This window comes from Leptonychotes weddellii, chromosome 5 (genome assembly GCF_054177405.1).
Source record: "Leptonychotes weddellii isolate Sample4059 chromosome 5, ASM5417740v2, whole genome shotgun sequence".
Lineage (NCBI taxonomy): Eukaryota > Metazoa > Chordata > Mammalia > Carnivora > Phocidae > Leptonychotes > Leptonychotes weddellii.
In genome coordinates this window covers 142,547,136-142,565,422 of record NC_138373.1, presented here as the reverse complement: position 1 = coordinate 142,565,422, position 18,287 = coordinate 142,547,136, and the positions used below count along the sequence as shown (strand labels likewise).

Below are 18,287 nucleotides of genomic sequence, written 5' to 3'. Positions count from 1 at the left end.
TTGTCTTGGCAATTTATCAGTTGAGCTTTGTCTATTGCAGGTTCTGATTTTTCATGAGTTTTCTCAAATAGCTATCCACCTGCACCTAACACAATTTTGGTGCAGTTGTATGAGATAGATTAAATTATTTGCTGCCAATAAACTAAAATCATCATAGTTATAATTCAGTTATATAAGCAGCACTATCTAATTCACCAGTGTGTTCTAAATGTTTTGTGTTCTAAATGTTTATGAACTCCAAGAAATCATAGCTGCATGAAGAAACTGAGGCCTGTGGAGATAACCCACTTGCTAGAATATTGGCTATGAAGTCACACTACAATACACAAGCCCTTATTTTTATTGTACCTACTTTTGAGAAGTGCTTTTTTCCTAAAGAAAATACTTCATTTCTATCCAGTTGGAATCGGACCTTTAGAATCTAACCAGTTGGAATCAGACCTTTAGAAATTCTTACCACTGATAAATTATGATTTCCCCTGTTCCACATAACTATAACTATATAACTATATATAGTTATATGTGTGTGTGTGCGTGTGTGTGTGTGTGTGTGTGTGTAGTTCAGTGGGGAAAAGTTCAAAAAAATAATGCTCGTGGTAAAAGGAGGGAGAGAAATGAGGTGGCAGCTGGATGGGAAGGTAGAATCAAGATGGGGGAAAGCCAGCATATTTATGTACAGGTGAGAATGATGCAGGATGGAGGGCTAATACAGGAGAATATAAAAGAGAGGGGAAGAATTTCTGGAGTGAGGTCCTTGAATAGGCAAGAAGGGATGCAAATGGTAGTTAGTGTCAACTAGGAGCGCGGATATTTACACCTATTAATGGAAAAGAAAACAATACGTTTAGCAACAAAAAATGGGTGGATAGAAAAGTACTGTGGGAGGAGCTTGTAGGAAGTCTCTTGTGAAGTTTCTATCTTTTTGATGAAACAGGAAGTAAGGTCTTCAACTAAGAGTGAGGATGGTGGCAGAGGTGGTAGAGAATTTGGGAGAGAAGAGAAAATGAAAACAGCCACCTACAAGAGGAGGTGAGTGAATAGAAAGGAAAATAAAGTATGATTGCTAACCAAGGTCAATGGCCTATTCTCCCCTCTCTGCTCACCATAGCAATAAACGCATATCAATAATCACATAATCTAGAAATTGTTCACATGCTCAGTTTAATACTTCATGATTATATCATTTCTAATTTTTTTTTGTTTGGTGTCTCTTAAGCAAGATAGCAAGCTCCTCAAGGTCATCATAGATCATGTCTTGTATTTCTTTGTGAACCTGTAGTGCCTACCAAAAGGAGCTGGACACATAGCAGAGGTTCCATGAATGCTCACTACATTCAATTAGAACCATAACTGCTACCTCTCTAGAATCAGAAACTGACCTGGTGTGGCAGAGCTCACAAGTCTGATGCCAACACAGAAAGAGATGTGGTTCAGAATGGTTGATTTTGAGCTCCTTGGCCTTTGGGACTTGGGGATTTTGGCTAGGCATAATGGTTAGGAGGGCACCAACTAAGATGCAAATACTGGAGAGTTGTCTGCTCTGTGGAGACTTCAGACCACAGAGATGGCTTTGGAAGACTTACTGTGTTCAAGTAATGTCACCAGGAATGCATGACAAAACCTTATTTGGCCCATGGCAAATACAGTAAAATCTTTATCTGTAGCATTTAGATGAGTTAACTGAGATTTATTCTTAATTTATTTGCTTGCTCATTTTTCAAGAAAATTTGAATATTTGTTTCCTAACTGTGCTTTCAATTTATAGAAACGACAATTTCAAATGAGGAGGACATTTGATTCAACTTATAGTACTAAGCTTATTCTGCCAGCGAAAAGGTTTAAGCAACTTGAGATTTTAGCTTTTATTATTGCTTCTTGACACCATGATTATAACAGGTGATTTCTATGTGTTCAATTTTTTAAAGAACTACCTCTAGATTCTTATATTTCTTATCTTATTTCAAATTTAAATTGTCTACCGTATCTTGAGTCCAACCTATTTCTACCTGCATTAAAAGAAAGTTACTTTGGGTTCATGTTGTTTAGTTAAAGCCCACAGTTAGTGCCCACAGCACACTTTCCCTTTGTGCTTCTAGGGGGCCTTTTTTCAAAGTGGGTCAGTGACACAATCAGGTACTGGATAGAAGAGTACAGCTTGAAGAATATAGGTTGTATTTCCACTTCTTAGCATGTTGCCTATTATGATAAATGACTACTTTATGAATGAAGGAATAAATATACAAATAAGTGTCTAAATGCATACAAGAGGAGAAGGGCATGGACAAGTGATATAGGAGCTTACAGGTATGAGTCATCACTTATAGCTAGCGCAGGGGTGAGGAGGGCATGGAAGAAATGCCGGGAGGATTAAGGAAGGATAGGTGGAAAATGTGCCAGAATTTTCAAGCTAAATGTGCTGGGGTTGAGGCAGGGGTGAAGATAATTTAGTAGGAGCTACAGGTACAAATGGGGCAAAGCATGTTTAGAGTATAGCAAGTAGTCTAACTTGGCCCAAGGGACAGATGAAGTTATGTAACAAGAGGTACATTTGTTTGCAAAGATCAGTTCAGGCTGAATGGCAAAGGGCTTGGAAGTTGTATTAATTTCATAATAACTTAAAAAAAAAAGTTGGTGTGATTCAAAACATTACCCTCCAGGATAGAGAACATTGTGAAGCAGATATCTACAGTCTAAAAGTCTAAATACTTTTTAAGATGACTCTTTAGAGGTTGCTTAGAACTCCTCCTTTTGGAAGAGATTTTGAAATTTAAGCAACACAACAAATAGAAGCATCTTGCTCTGATCATGCAGGACATTGAAAGGTCTGATTTAACAAAGGTTGGTTATTCAGTGATACAGGCAAGGTGATCTACATCTGCATTTGCATTCCATGCCCCTAGACCTTTCCAGCAAAGGTTCTGTTTGACAGTGGAAATGAGCATGGCACCATGAGGCTAAACTGGGAAAAATCTCAGATGGAAAGGTCCTTCAGTATCTCCTTTGCTTGCTCTTTCTTTTCTTTTTCTCTTTCCTCCCACTGCTTTTTACGTGTTTGTTTTGTTTTGCACACATACACTTACTTAACTGGAACTATGGGATTTAGCATTATAATTCCACACATATCATATTTCAAGTGTGTCTCTGTCTCAGTTACTAAAATCAGACTTCCTGGGCAAGGAGAAAGCCTCCATTTTGCTCCCAGCAGATGATTGGGACATAATGAACATCTGGAATGTATACTCGGCTTCTTTACATGATTACTGATAGACCCAATCCTGTTGTGTTCTTCCAAGACTATAAAAACGTGTTAACATGGTTACATCACACACTTCAGCTGGTTTGTATAAGGCATGATTTTGCCACATGATATTTACTTTAAAAAAGTAAATAATAGTCTCATTTTAAAGTGATGCTGTAACTCAGGGCACCCATGTCAGCCCTGCCCTGGCATTTCTAGCCCATTTTCTGGACTGAACCAAATTACTTGACACTGAGCTATGTAAGCATATTTTAGTATTACCTACTAACGAAGGCAGATAGTTTAGTAGTTATAGGAGAATGTTTTCCCCAATTTGGGGTAACTCTGGCTTCAGTGTGGGTGACTGGAATGCCCCAACTGATGAGTTGCATCTTCTAGTCCTATGTTTCAGAAATGGCTCTCCTTCACAAAGAAAATCCCTCTTGTGTAGGATAACACAGCCCTGGGTTTGGCATGTCTGGGACATGGTTGCTGCTAAAATTTTTCAAAAGGACTCAATGAGGATCCTGTGGAGTTGTTATTTATAAACTGCAAAAAATGAAAATTTATCACCCCTGGTACTAGATGCTGATGATTGCTATTGTCTGGTTGTTCCTGGCTACACTTAGCATCTGTTCTTAGTTCTTCTCTCCCACTGAAAAGATTCCCTTCATTTCCCATGAGCATTGGGTTTTATGTTTTGTCTATTTTGTGTTTGGGTCTAAGAGTTGGTCAGGTTTGGATCACAAGAGTCCTTTGCCCACTGAGGCTGTCCTTGGGGGCAACACCTGGAAAATTGTCTTTGGTTTGGCAACACGTGCTTTATCTGAAAAATTCACAAAAGTGAGTGGGCAGAAAAAGTTTAAATGTTGGAAAACTTGACCTAGATAGCCTCTTGGGAAAAACAGATGCCTTCACTTAGCAGCCCCAGCCTCTCTCCAAACCCTGCAAATACTACAAATGCCTCTGGATGTCTCTTGCTTTCCAAAGCAGTGGAGTGAGTTTAACAACCTTGGCACCTTGCAGAGAAGCTAGCCATTCCAGGATATGGGATTGCTACCTTGACGGGAACCCAAGCAGGGAAGGAGCCTGCCAGATGGATTGGCAGTGATCTAGCCCCAGCAAGATCCAAATTTGAAGTCACCATCTTCCTTGTGAAGAATCAGGGATGGAAAGCCAGAGAGCAGTTGATTAAAGGGAACTAGTTCAGCTAGTATTTATTAGCCAGGAAAAGAGCGGAAAGAAAGGGGGATGTTGAAACAGACACAAAGAATAACTGGGAGCAAAAGGTCAAAATACTAGTTAGTGAACATACAGTCTGGTCAAACCATCCTACCTTGAATTGAGAAAAGTCTGTAAGACTTTAGGAACTGTCCCTAATCCATCCTGAGTTCCATTTGGGAATTGCCAGACAGGTAAAGACATAGCTTTCTGAGAACCCTCAAGCTGCACTGGTTCTAAGGCAGGTTGAGAGGGATTTGCTATGTTTTCTATCCCAGGACAACCCTGTAGATGTTTTCCTAACGTTAAGAAGTACAGAAACCAAAGACTGAGTTTGCCCAAAGATTGAGTTTCCCCTAATTTCTAAGAGTCTAAGAAGTTGAGCATAAATTACCCTTAAATAGGAAATGTTAAGGTGTTTATGTCTCATTGAAACAAAGTTTATATAAATCAGAGTAGGATTCAGTAGATAGATGCTTGACAGTGTGAGTTGCTTTACTATAGCTGCCCACATCTACATCCCAGAAAATCTATACTCTTTTCTTATTGCAATTGGAAGAGTATAAGTGGCCTCCTGTCTGAGGCAAGCTCTGCCTGAGTTTTTGCCTTGGAGTCTTACACCTTTGGCGTCTTGAGGGTAATTGTCTATTTAAGCGACTTTGGTTACTTGTTTTGCTTTATTAGAGGCACCATAGTACAGTGAAAAATCTGTAGGGACTTGTTTTTTTTTCTCTGTATTTCTGAGGCAGCAGCTCAGGCTGGAAGTAAGCATAATCTTTCTTTGTTAGTTTCTCCTAAAATGCTCCAAACATGGCTATAACCGGACTCCACCCTAAGGGTTCTCTGAACTTTTCAGACTAGCTATTTTGGAAATTACTATTACAATTATTCTAAATTCATGTTTAGAATTAATTATCCCTTTATTGAGCAGCAATGAAAGTTCAACATTTTACAATGGGGGATGTAGGGGTCATATAACAAAATACTGAAAAGGATCATCCAGCTACTAAAGACATGTAAATCATGTAGTGTTGTATATTAGACCAGCCTGAATTTGAATCCTGGCTCTGTTGTTTACCAGCTATATGACATTAGGCAAATCGTTAAATTCTCCTAGCTTAATTTTCTCTTCATTCATCCAACAAATATTTTAGAGAATCTGATTATGTTCCAAGAACTGCACCAGGCACTTTGAAATGAAAGTGGAAATAGAGTATTTCATTGAGGTATGTGAGAATTAAGTGAGACAATTAAAGTAATATGAAATAGGGGCACCTGGGTGGCTCAGCCAGTTAAGCGTCTGCCTTTGGCTCAGGTCATGATCCCAGGGTCCTGGGATTGAGCCCCGCATCGGGCTCCCTGCTCGGCGGGAAGCCTGCTTCTCCCTCTCCCACTCCGTGTTCCCTCTCTCGCTGTGTATCTGTCAAATAAATAAATAAAATCTTTAAAAAAAGTAATATGAAATAAAGAATTGGATATAATATATATTCAATAATGCTAGCGGTTATTATCATTATTAATTAACAAATATATCTTGAGAAACTATTTAAAAGCAAGCACTATGGTAGGGCTAGGGATATGCTGATGGACAACAGGTTATGAAGAAGCCATGATGGGCATTAGCAAGAGAGGAGGCTGCTGAAGAAAGGGGTGTTTTGAATGGGACAAGAGAGACTTAGATGTGGCCAAGGGACTCTGAGGAGGTGTGAAATACATGAACATGGCATTTGAGGAGGAAACCAGAATTGGCTAGATTGACATGAGGGAAGACTTTTAAGAAGCCCATGCAGTAATCCAGGAATTCATTAATCCAATGTAGAACAGTGCTGGGCAAATTGAGAGAAGGAGGCTGAACTTTTTTAGACATTACAAGGGAAGGTGGAAGAATGAAGGTGAGGTTTGATGAGCGAGTGCATATACATATCATGTAAGTAAGCCAAGACCAAGATGGTAATCATAGATGTCCAAAAGATTTGCAGAGGTAAACCGAGTTACTAGATACACATCCACTCAAACACACACATATATGTTACGTATTCAGTTAATACTAGAGACAGCACCTATCAATGATGTTTTCAATAATTTTTGAGACTTTTCCTGACTATAAAAGTAATACCTGCTGAATATAGAAAATAATAATAATTGGAAAATGCAGAAAAGTATGAAGAAGAAAGTTGAAATCACTTGTTGTCCAGGTACTGCAAGGACCACCACTCCCCATAAAGCCAGGCATGGCGTAAGTCTCTGGAGGCAAAAGCATGTAGGAAACTTCTCTCTCCATTTTGCCAAAAGGCAAGACATCACCCTACCCAAATACCACCACAGGCCTGAAACTTCTCTCCAGTGATCTAAACATCTATTTTTAAAATAAGGGAATGAATACATTTCCTATTATCTAGAGAAACTAAGCACAGATGTTTACATGTGCATGTGTTTGAGGTATATGAGTGTGTGTATGTGTGTTATATGCACACTTGTTCCCCTTAGTGATAGGGAAAAAAACCCAGGTTTTTGGGGGGCACCAATGAGTAACATCTTCATAAAATATAATGACATAGTCAAGGCAAGTGCCCTGTGACTTCCTTTTATCAAAATCAGGGAAGAGTGAGTATAGAAACCAAAGGTTTAAGAAAAAATGTATGGAAGGAAAAGTCAGAATTGGGAAATATAATCCACTAACTTGAGTTTTCTTTTCTGAAACTGGGAAAAGACTATTATTGTTGTTCAATTTTAGTGAGGGAGGACTAGTGATTGTACCTTTAGAGAACCAGTGGTGTGATGTTTAATATATATGTCAACTTGGCTAAGCCACAGTACCCAGATATTTGGTCACATTCTAGATGTTTCTGTGAAGGTAATTTTTAGAAGAGATTAACATTTAAATCAGTAGACTTTGAGGAAAAGCAGATTATCCTCCATAAAGTGGGTGGACCTCATCCAATTAGTTGAACACCTCCCTGGAAGAAGAGGGAATTTTACCAGCAGACCACCTTTGGATTCAAACTGCAACTCTTCCCTGAGTCTTCAGCCTGCTGGCCTATCTGCAGATTTTGGACTTGCTAAGCCTCCACATTCACATGTGCCAATTCCTTAAAATAAATTTAGATAGATAGATGATAGATAGATGGATAGATAGATAGATAGATGGATGATAGATAGATGATAGATGATAGATAGATATTGACCTTATTGGCTCTGTTTCCCTGGAGAACTCTGATCAATACAACTGTGTTTAAATATTTATTTTGAGTTCTGGAAGAAGCTGAGGACCGCACCAGGTGTTGTGAAAACGAGCAAAGTGTGTTGTAGACATGTCTAAATGCCTGCAAGGTGTCCACAGTTAACTTTCACTCCAGGATCAGGGTTCTATGCTTGGCAGAAGATAAGTTACAGTCTCCAAGGGTACATGCTTACCAAATGGATCATTACCAAGTGCTCCCCTAGAATCTGTATCTCCTCTTCAATTGATTACTCAAACTGCTATTTATGCAGGGAACCTTAACGGGAAGCAGTCTGAAATGTTCCTTAGCAGCCATCTTTAAGTAAAGAATTAAGGCTGGCGGCTCTGTTCCCTGCTCTCAAAGAACACAACAAAACTTCTCTAACTGACCCACATGAAGGGTGGGATGCTCTGATGAACCAGTTTTTCTTTTTTTAAGATTTTATTTATTCATTTGACAGAGAGAGAGACAGTGAGAGAGGGAACACAAGCAGAGGGAGCAGGAGAGGGAGAAGCAGGCTTCCCACCAAGCAGGGAGCCCAATGCAGGGCTGGATCCCAGGACCCTGGGATCACGACCGGAGCCGAAGGCAGACACCTAACGACTGAGCCACCCAGGCGCCCCCTGAACCAGGTTTTCTAGCAAGTTCAGGGCTCACCAGAAACAAGACCTTTTTGCATTAACCTTTATTCTGCAAAATCTTTATCAAGTATAATTATTTCATTTTTCTATTAAAATTTACTTACCAAAGTAGAAACACAACTTAATCTTTCAAAATGGAAGCTCTGGAAAGACCACTAGGTGAACAAGAGATGCCTCAGTTCTTTTTACCTAGCACTGCTCTCAAATTGACCTATGTCCAGGTCTGTTGTTCCATATGTACCTTGAGGCATGATGCCATTCCCAGAGTTAATCACAGATTCAGCTACATACAAATCTTTTTATACAAGGGGATCATGAGAGAATTAGACTGTTTTCCAGTCTTCTAGCTAAGCGAGGGTTAACTGATGGGGAAAGGAGAAAACCAAAAGGTCTCCACAGTGCAGGAATCTGAGAGCATGGCTACAGGTCATCCCCCACATTGCCCCTACACTGGGAACCTCCTCATTCTGATACAACTTTGTCCATGCTGTTCCTTCTGCCCAGAACAGACTTTACTGTTTTCTTGTCATCTTAGATGTGAACTCATACCTCAAGACCTAACTCAAATGCTACTCACTCCTCTAAACATTTTTCAACATCTTTAAGCTCTATGAAAGACTAGAATAAAAATGAGTGTGAGCTTAGAGGATATTTAAATTATCAAGAAACATAATACATTTATATGGTGGTATTTTTTATACACAGGGTCTTTGTTCCCTGCCTTTTCATTGTGACTATGTACTTTTTCTCCCAACACATGGCATGTTCTACAGCAGTGATTCCCAAACACCAGATATTCAAATACCAATTACACATTTTTTTGGTCATAACTGTTGGCCACCTGTAATAGTATTTACTTGCTTAAAATTTTTTTTCTTAATTGATTTTTTAAGAGTTAGATATTTGCTTCAAAAACAGCATCACTTGCCCTAAATAGAAGTTATCCTTAAAAATAAATACAATGAAAATAAAACAGTACTGTTAAATTCTGGATAAAACCACTGCATTCGAAGACTTTGGGCTTAAGGTCCATAGTTTTTGTTTTTTGGGTGTTTCTTGTTGTAATCAGACAGGAAGATCAGCAAGTTTTAGAGAAAACTGAAGACAGACTAGTACCAAACTGAGCTTTTCTCCCTTGTACACTCAGGGTAGAAAGAACTGACAATGAGACCACTGTCTTTTACCATCAGTGCAAAAGCCCACATTTTGAACGCTGATGAGCGCAGCATATAGGGAGACTGGATTCGAGATCCATTTGCAAGCGCCTAAATCTGTTTCAGTAAACAAGTCACTTTTCTATCCACCGATGCCCCGCCCTTCATTTTTCTTATTCACTCTCAGGAGAGTTTATGATCGTTTTCACGTGAAATAGTTTACTTTTATCATCACTTATTTTCCAGACTTTCATTAAATCAACAAAATGCTTTGAACCCATACCAGAAGCTCACCACTGAGACTGCAGCCACGGGGAAGACATTCGTGCCCTCGCTGAGAGTTATCTTTCTTTCTCCCCTTAGCTCTTTCCTCCTTTTTAAAATTACAGCGAATCAAATACCCAGTTTATTTATTTCAAACAGATGAAAAAATTAAAGATCGGTGCAGCTTAAAGCATACTTGAATCCAGAGCTTTTCAAAACGCCCCACTCCTCCCAAACACACATTAACCACGAAGATTGCCGTGGCAGTTTCCCCGCAGGCCACTAGGCGGCGCGCACATTTTTCGATTCTGAAAGAAAGTGCCTATGTGGGTACTACCCCTGAACTTTGGAATTGGTGTCTCCTTTCCCCATTTTCTATTCAACTTGGGGCAATTATGGAGAGCCCTCAGGTTCTCTCACTCCACTAAGCAATCCTCGACCCATGTAGTGACTCCTTGTCTGCCATTACGAAGAATTCTTTTGCTCCCCAAACCACAACAGTTTTGCTTCTGACTGTTTTCAGCATTTGCTCTTTTGACATTTTAGAAAAAATAAGATCCAAGTTTAATGTTGAAAAGAAAGCACTGATTTATTTAGTGAGAAGATTTCTTCTCCCTATTACTGTTTTCCCTAGCTGTGGGGAAAATGCTCCTCTAAGGATTTAAAGCAGCTCCTTTGAGCTAAAGAGCTTTCTGAGGAATAACAGAGCTCTTTCTGAGCCGATCTTTTGGAGCTGACATTGGTGCTCTTGTCAGCAGCATGTTGTATTTTTGAGGTCCAGCCTTTTTCTCTGAATTTTACATTCTGAATTAACAAGCCCTTGATTTCAGACACTGCAGAATACACTCCCAGACCAACTATCCCTACAAATCAGGATCCAAGACATATATCCAGGAGTTCCCCAAGTTCTTCGCCTGGTGGGTGGCCCTAGAACCTTAGACCTCACCATTTATCTGATCCCAAAGTCCCCTTCCCTCTAAATATCTACTCTGAGCTTTTCTTGGGAGTCAGCAAAGACATTAATGAAATAAATTGTAAATATGCCTTATTGCACATGGATATGGTAATTGCCTTTTGGATGAGCTCCTCCGAAGTTGACATGGGGAACTCCAGGAACAGGGTGTTAAGCAAAAAAAGAGTGAAGACTGGGCCTTGCCCACCCCTTTCTGTGAATCTCTATCAGCCTGTTCTTTAAGGAGATGAGCAACTTTCTTTTTCTTTTTTTTTTTAAGGGAGGTGTCAGAAGTCTTCTGAGGCTGCAGCTTTATGCAAATGCACTACTCAAGAAGAAGGCTTTAGGGGAGAGTTATTTATATCCCACAGGCATTACACATGCAAAAGGTGAAACTGTGAATCTCTGAATTTCCAGGAGTGAATGTTCTCATGATGAGCGCATCCTTGCAGTTAGCTATTTTGGTGGCACACAATTCCCATACCTGTCAGATTGTTCTGGGCAGGAGACTACATAATGATCCAGTAATTTTAGAATGATCCTGTATGTTTCTCTCCCAGTGGGACTGCATGACCTGAACTTTTTCTGGGATTAGATTTACTACCACCTTCATCTATCTAGTAATAGATACATTTCATTTCTTTTTCTCCTAAACAGGTACAGCTCTCAGTTATTAAAAGGTAATGATGTGGCACATTTATTGCCCCTTTCCCTTTCAGATTGACTCCTGGAATTAGCAAAGAAAATGGCCATGTCTCTAGGAATTATTGCCCTGCTCTGTCGCTGGCTTACCCTACCCATTCTCCACATCGAAGTCTACAGTAATCACTTCAGGAAATTGCTTTCCCTATTGGAAACTGAGAGCTCAAATCGGAATGTTTCCACAGCACAGCTGATGATAATTACGACTCACTGAAATTTCAGTTTTCTTTGATTGTGACATAAAAACTGGGACATAAATTAAAACCCAATTATCCTTTAAGGGTAATTGGGGTTATAAAACCAAGAGACTGTGAGTCAGTGTGTCGATATTGCAGAAGCACAGTGTCTGATGGAACAATATGTGTTCTGTATTCCAAACAGCCTTTGACACGAAATGGTTGGGAACAAGGTGATCTGTGTACAGTGTACTCAGACCAGGTGACAGCCTTGGAGAAATGGGCAGTGAGCTTCTAGGACATCTTGGAAAGATTAAAATATGCGAAAACTGTAATGGGAACGTCCTGGCCTTCACCTGTGAAGGTGCCCAGTGGTGGAACAAGGCACTCAGCGCCAAGACTCCAGCCAACACCTGAGTGCACACTTGCAAAATGTGGTTCTTTCTACCTGGGCAATAGGTACAGTTCTTTGGTGTAACACAATCTATATCATTATAGTCCACGAAAGGATGGACTTTGTTTTTCACAAAGGGCATGATCCCACAAAGGCTGCAGAAAAGATTTTTGGTAAATCAAGTCAAAAATTAACTGCACAAAGGGGAGCTCATTAAAGGAAGATTTGGATTATTCTTTAAGGACAGGAATTGCCCACATACCTGTGGCTCCCTACCAGGCCACTTCTTGATGATGCGTATGTGTATACTCTTCGGGTCAAATCTTATCCACCAAAACTTCCCAACCACGTACCCCAAGCCCTCTCGTGACACATCCCTCATTCTGGATTTTCAAAAGAGTTTCACTTCCCTGTCTTTCTAGAGAATTTTTTATTCGCTTCCATTGTGCACTGTTCGTATTTTTAAAAGAGTACATACCCACCACATGACAGTGACATTTTCCTCTCTGGCTCTGCCACTCTGCCCTTTCAGCTCCTTGACTGTGATGCATGTGTTGGGCACATAGCAGACACTCACTAAATGATGCTGAATATAATGCACCATTGAAACAGCATAACTCCAGATTTTTAATTCTTCTTTTTGGAAGGTAAACGCCATAAGTTATTAACTACACAGAAGACTTGACCAAACCCAGCTCCCTTTCAAAACCAACCAGGTTTTCCTTTGAGGGCACTCACCTCTGCAAACACTTTTCTGGCCGCAGGACAACATAAAGATCCAGACTAGGGTATCCAGCAGACCTCTGTTTTTAATTGTTGCATCAGTCTCATCAAGTCCCCTGAGAATCACGAGAGAGAAATGCAAGGTCCAGGTTATTTCCACAACCCTGGGAAACCAAGTTTGGATAGACATCTAGGGAAAGTGTTATGTCTGATCTGGGCTTTTGCAACCTTATTTCATAATCCACTTTCTTATCTACATCTCGCAAAACCAAAGAGCAATTGGTACAAACTGTATTGACAAAAGATCAGAACTTGATTCTCAATGGCAAAGGCAAGTATACATTATAAATAGCAAAACAGCTGGCTTGGACCATGTTGCCGGCCACTCATCCAGTTGAGGGATTTAAATGACATCATAACCCTTGAGAGGGTATTGCTAGCCAGCTGGTGTTATTTAGAATACACAAAAATTGGAGAAGGAAAACACACACACACACAGGTTCAAGTTATGCAGAAAAACATGAACAATGGAAAAATAGTTTGCCCCTCAGGTGCCCTTCCCTGGGCGGGGAGAGGAGTTGGGGAGAGGTTGGTAATAGGAAGCCTAGTAGAGAAAGGAAGAAAAAGATTTTATTTTTTCAGTTGGCTTTATAGCTCAGCAAAGTCTTTGCCCTGTTGCGGGCAAAAAGCATGAGACGGTGTCCTAAAGAGAGCCAATTGCAATGCTGCCTGCCCCTTTTCTAGGTTCTAGGAAATGAGATCATTCCCCTTGCTTGGCAACTAGGACAAGGGGTCACCCCAGTGCTGTCTTCCAACCTATTTTATCCCAGTCATTTCAGGGTTAAAATTGTAGGATTTGCTCGAGATGTTTTTTTTTCTTCATTTCTGCTTTTTTATTTTTGCATTTGCTCTAGAATAGAAAAATACTCGCCCATCCTCCATTGTATGTTCCTTTAATACCGGTAAGGTGTATTAGCAGATGTGTGTGTCTCCATGCCCAGCAGAAAGTTAACCAGAGGACAGATCCTTATTTTTTTATGGCAGCATCAGTATATTAATGTCTGCTAACCCTGTCACTAACACACATTCTTTTAAGGGAAAAAAATGCTTCTGTGCTCTAGTTTTAAAATGCAAAGGTATGATGTTATTTGTCACCATGCCCAAAAAAGTCCTTACTCGATAACTTTGCCAGAAGAGGGAGAGAGAGAGAAGGCAAATGTTCCCCCAGCTGTTTCCTGTCTACAGTGTCTGTGTTTTGTAGATAAATGTGAGGATTTTCTCTAAATCCCTCTTCTGTTTGCTAAATCTCACTGTCACTGCTAAATTCAGAGCAGATAGAGCCTGCGCAATGGAATAAAGTCCTCAAAATTGAAATGTGACATTGCTCTCAACATCTCCCATCTCTCTGGATTTCTTTTTGCCTCATTATTCCTGCTAACCAATTCATTTCCAGACTTTGCACTTCAGAAGCAATGGGAAAAATCAGCAGTCTTCCAACCCAATTATTTAAGTGCTGCTTTTGTGATTTCTTGAAGGTAAATATTTCTTACTCTTTGAAGTCATTGGGGAATTTTCTTTAAATTGTGTACTGTTTGCTTCTGCCTAGAAATGTTATTCACTTTAGAATTTTCATTGTTTCGGAACTGGGAGTTATTTATAAATTGCTGAATATGCAATTCTGTGGGATCTGAAAAACTAGCTCCGGGAGATGGATGCCTTTGCACAGATATCTGTATGAGTAGAAACTATTGCAGGGTACTTATGCTAAATCCTCCACTTGTGCAGGGCTTCAGTGGTATCATTATAGAAGATTCCTTTAAATCCTGTCTATGGTTAAGGGCTATAGAGCATGGATATGAACTTTTAGATTTTTTTTTTTTTTGCAGGTGCAGATGTTTTCTTTTTAAGACCATGTTTGTATGTGTGCACGCGCGTGTGTGTGTGTGTGTAACTCGTCAGGACTTTTTATTACAAGGCATGCCACATACGAAGTTACCTTTTAGGTGATATTAAAGCTTTTAAATATGATCTTTGGAGCTAAGGTCCTAGAACTCTCTGCACTTATGCCCAGAGAGTCAAAGTTACAGCGAAGTTTAATTTGCTCTTCTGAAAAAGAACTTGACAACTCTTGCTGACCCTGCATATTCGTATAATTTAAACAAATGCATACTGTATATATGGAAAGCGGAAACTTTCTAGCAACTGCATGTCCAAGTTTTCCCTTTGGAAGAGGACTTTCATGGGTGAAGTTTGGACTTGGGATTTCGTGTTGTAAAACTGATTTTATACTCGGTGTTGTAAAGTCTCTTTAGGTAAATTTGGCTGCCGCTGTTAATGCCAACTTCTCGTTTCCAATCACTGGCCCTAGTTCAAGTTTCCATTCTCAGCAAAATTATATCCTTCAAGACTTGTGTTTTTCCAATTTGCAAGCATTTTTAAGCCACTGTCACTGGCTCCTCAATGCAATTGCCTAAGAGCTCAATTCATAAAACTTCCCTGCCTCTTAGTACAGCATCCATTTGCTGCTCTCAAATACTCCACCACTAGGATTTTTCTTAGTCAAGTAAGTGGCTTAGGAGTTAAGAGTACATCTTTGTCAGGCACCTGATTCTGCTACCTTCCAGGTGCCAAGACTGGCTACCTTGCTTTTAAAAGAAATGAAGTCTCTCTCTATACTGTATATAGAGCATATATAATATACTATGTGGTCTGACAGCTAAGGTTTTTGTCTTCCTACTTAGATGATCATAAAAGGGGTTGTTGAGTGTTATCTCTGCATTAATTACCAGTTTGGAAAACTTTCTCCAAATGAACTTTTCAGAAATAGAGCTGGCAAATATTGTTACTTTTCCTTTGTACCTGGAGCAAGAAGTGGCTTGAGGGAGCTTCGCGGTCCTTCAAATGTAATTCAATAAGTAAAGGTGTCCTGCCTAGAGGCAGAACTCACAAGCTGACTGTACTCTGAGTCTCAAGATATTTGTAAGTGTTTGAGTCAGAGGGAAGGGGGTAAGGCAGAGGACTGGAGCTTGGGATCCCTGTTCAGAGCAGCTACAATAGGCACACAATGGAAATTGGTGCCTTGATGGGGGTGGGGGGGAGATGGACTCAAATCCCAGCTGTGCAATTTGTTCATTGTTTGATGGACAAAAGGCAGTTTACCCAGGCTAATGGCATACCTGCCTGGGTGTCCAAATGTAACTAGATGCTTTCACAAACCCCACCCACAAAGCAGCACATGTTTTTAAGTCCTCAGTTTTCTATTCACATCAGTCTCATAATACCCACCCTGACCTGCTGTAAAAGATCTGGAACAAACAAAAAATGGTTACACCTACAGTGAGTATTTTCTTATGACTATTGCCCTCAAATTTTGCTGGGCATTTTCATTGTAGCCCAGACATCTGGAATCAATTGATATTCCATTTATTTAAGATAAAAAAGAAAGGTCTTTTAAATTTTGAATTTGTGAATGATTTTTGAGAAACAGTGCTCTGAATTCTTTTTCTTTCTTTTTTTCTCTTCTCTTTCTGGTTCTTCCTTTCTTTCTCTCTATATCTTTCCTTTCTCTCTCTTTGTTTCTTTTGTGTTTGACAAAATAAAAGACCAAGAAAAGGACGGACATATGGGGCCACTTGTTTCAAACTTTTAACCCCTAAGCAAGTTTGTTATTGTTTTCTTTGGGGGGAACATAATGTGATAAAATTCTCTGGTTCTCTGTGGGTGTACTGGACTGTTACCTGAACTAAGGGAAAATGCAGTGGAGGTTCTCTCTTGTCCTAGAACTGTAAGTGCTGATATTTATCTACAACATAACTCAGCAAAAAAGAAAGAAAAGGAAAACAAAAAGCTATAAAAAAATAAATCTTATATTATGAAATGCTAGTGATCTATATGTGAGAACTTATATGTGTTATGCCAGAAATAACTATTAAAAATATAGTTTTGACATCTCACGAAGTTCTCAATTCACTAAGGCTACCTCTTCCCATGGATTTTACAAGAACTGAAGAACTTCAAACCATCTACAGTTGCAGGTGCTTCAGCATTACTATAGACTCAACAAAGAAGGGAGGGATGGAGAAATAAGATTGGTAGAGTAGCATGCATTCTAGAACTGGCCCATTGCCAGAGTGTGGGGTATGTTCTGTAAGATCAATTCACAGTTCGCTCTTTTGAAAAAGGCAATGAAGTCCAGACAGGTTGGAACTGTTGAGATTTCCACTGGAAATACTGAAGGGGAAACCCCCCCCCAATTATTTTATGACTAAGAAAAATGTAGATTGGATGAGAACCTGTTTCCTGCAGTCCTGGTGGCTTTGGCTATGTGGAGGTGAAGGGTTTCCATGCAGAGGTCCTATTGAGAAAATGGAAGAAGTGTTCAGTTGAGCTTTCACCTCCTCCTCTATTTTATGTCCATTATTTATGATGATTTGCAAATAGAGGGCACTTTTCATCTTAAACTGTTTTACAAGCATTAACTGAGTATTTACGTTTTGTTAACGAGAGGCAGGGGTTTAAGGTGTTTTTTTTTTCCCCCAGTTGCTGAGCTGAAGGTCTGGCCACAAAAATGGAAATCTTAATTAAAATGATGGAGGAAAATCTGCCGCTGATGTAGAGAGCCATTAAGTTGAGAGTTTATGGAGGGCAAGGAAGGCAAATGACTGAGTCTGTTTCTCCACAAGGGATGGGGTTGAATGGGTCTGCCACTACTGTGAGGTTCAGAAAAGCCTTTTTTTATAATGATCGCTTCCAGCATAACTCTATGACCCTTTTGATAAGGTCCCTCACTTACATCCTGCCAGTGACTCTTCCAAGGCCACTGAAAGTAAATACAACTGAGAGAGGTAAAGCTACTCACCTTGGGAGGCTTCCTGGAAGAAACCACATCTTTGTGCCACAGTAGCAATATGGAAAAGTTAGTGATCACCTTAGCATTGTTTCTACTACTTTGAGAGAGGATAGAGCCCTGAGCCACAGAAATCCTGCTTTTGGCCAGGCTGCCATTTTTCTGTCACCGGGGGTGTCTCAGCATATTCTGCTATAAAATGGATACAGAGACACATAAGTCCCTCCAAGACATGAAGTCAGAATTCCTGTGGCAGAAAAAAAAACAAAAAACAAAAAACAAACAAAAAAAAACTTTTGCAGGTTTTGAGCCCAATGCCCTGTTCATGGAAGGCAATCTCTCCACACATGTTGATTTGATACTGCACTTGACACAGAGGACTTTAGAATACAGAAGATGTAGGGTCTACTTAGCATGAGCCAATTTCATTCCTAAATCCTATTTTTCCTGTTTCTGTTTTTTTTTTTTTTTTCACTTCCACTTGTGGTTGTGTTAACTGCTGATATTCCCCAGGTAAGAAGTTTCTCTGTCTCTCTGTCTTCCTCTCTGTTTCTGTTTCTCTCTTTCTCTCTCTCATTAAGTGAAAAAAAGCAAAAACAAAAACCCTGTAATGACATATAGTATTTTCACAAATCCGTTTTTATCCACAGTAAATTATCTTTAATCAGTAGCTGGGGAATGATGTTCTAGTTAACTTAATATTCTGGTCCATAATGAATGCATGGGCCATCTGTGGATGGCCAATCTTTAGAGAA

At 39.8% G+C, this 18,287-nt stretch overlaps 1 protein-coding gene and 1 long non-coding RNA gene across 6 annotated transcripts in view; one reads left to right on the top strand and one right to left on the bottom strand.

Moving 5' to 3' along the window:
• Positions 1 to 1,883: 1,883 nt before the first annotated feature.
• Positions 1,884 to 18,287, bottom strand: part of LOC115940253 (uncharacterized) — a 37,069-nt gene continuing 20,665 nt past the window's right edge. The window contains exons 5-7 of the long non-coding RNA XR_014145886.1: positions 16,979 to 17,040; positions 12,702 to 12,802; positions 1,884 to 5,879 (exon numbers count right to left, since the gene is read on the bottom strand). This is a non-coding gene — a long non-coding RNA (uncharacterized LOC115940253). The remainder of the gene's footprint in view (positions 5,880 to 12,701; positions 12,803 to 16,978; positions 17,041 to 18,287) is intronic.
• Positions 13,801 to 18,287, top strand: part of IGF1 (insulin like growth factor 1) — a 73,691-nt gene continuing 69,204 nt past the window's right edge. Inside the window, exon 1 of one of the 5 annotated variants that reach the window (XM_081822300.1) lies at positions 13,801 to 14,221. In XM_081822300.1, the coding sequence (XP_081678426.1) occupies positions 14,159 to 14,221 (63 nt within the window). In that variant the 5' untranslated portion in view covers positions 13,801 to 14,158. Of the gene's footprint in view, positions 14,222 to 15,822; positions 16,023 to 18,287 lie in introns of those variants that run through there. The other 4 variants (XM_031025916.2, XM_006731307.3, XM_031025915.2 and 1 more) reach the window with 4 other exon arrangements.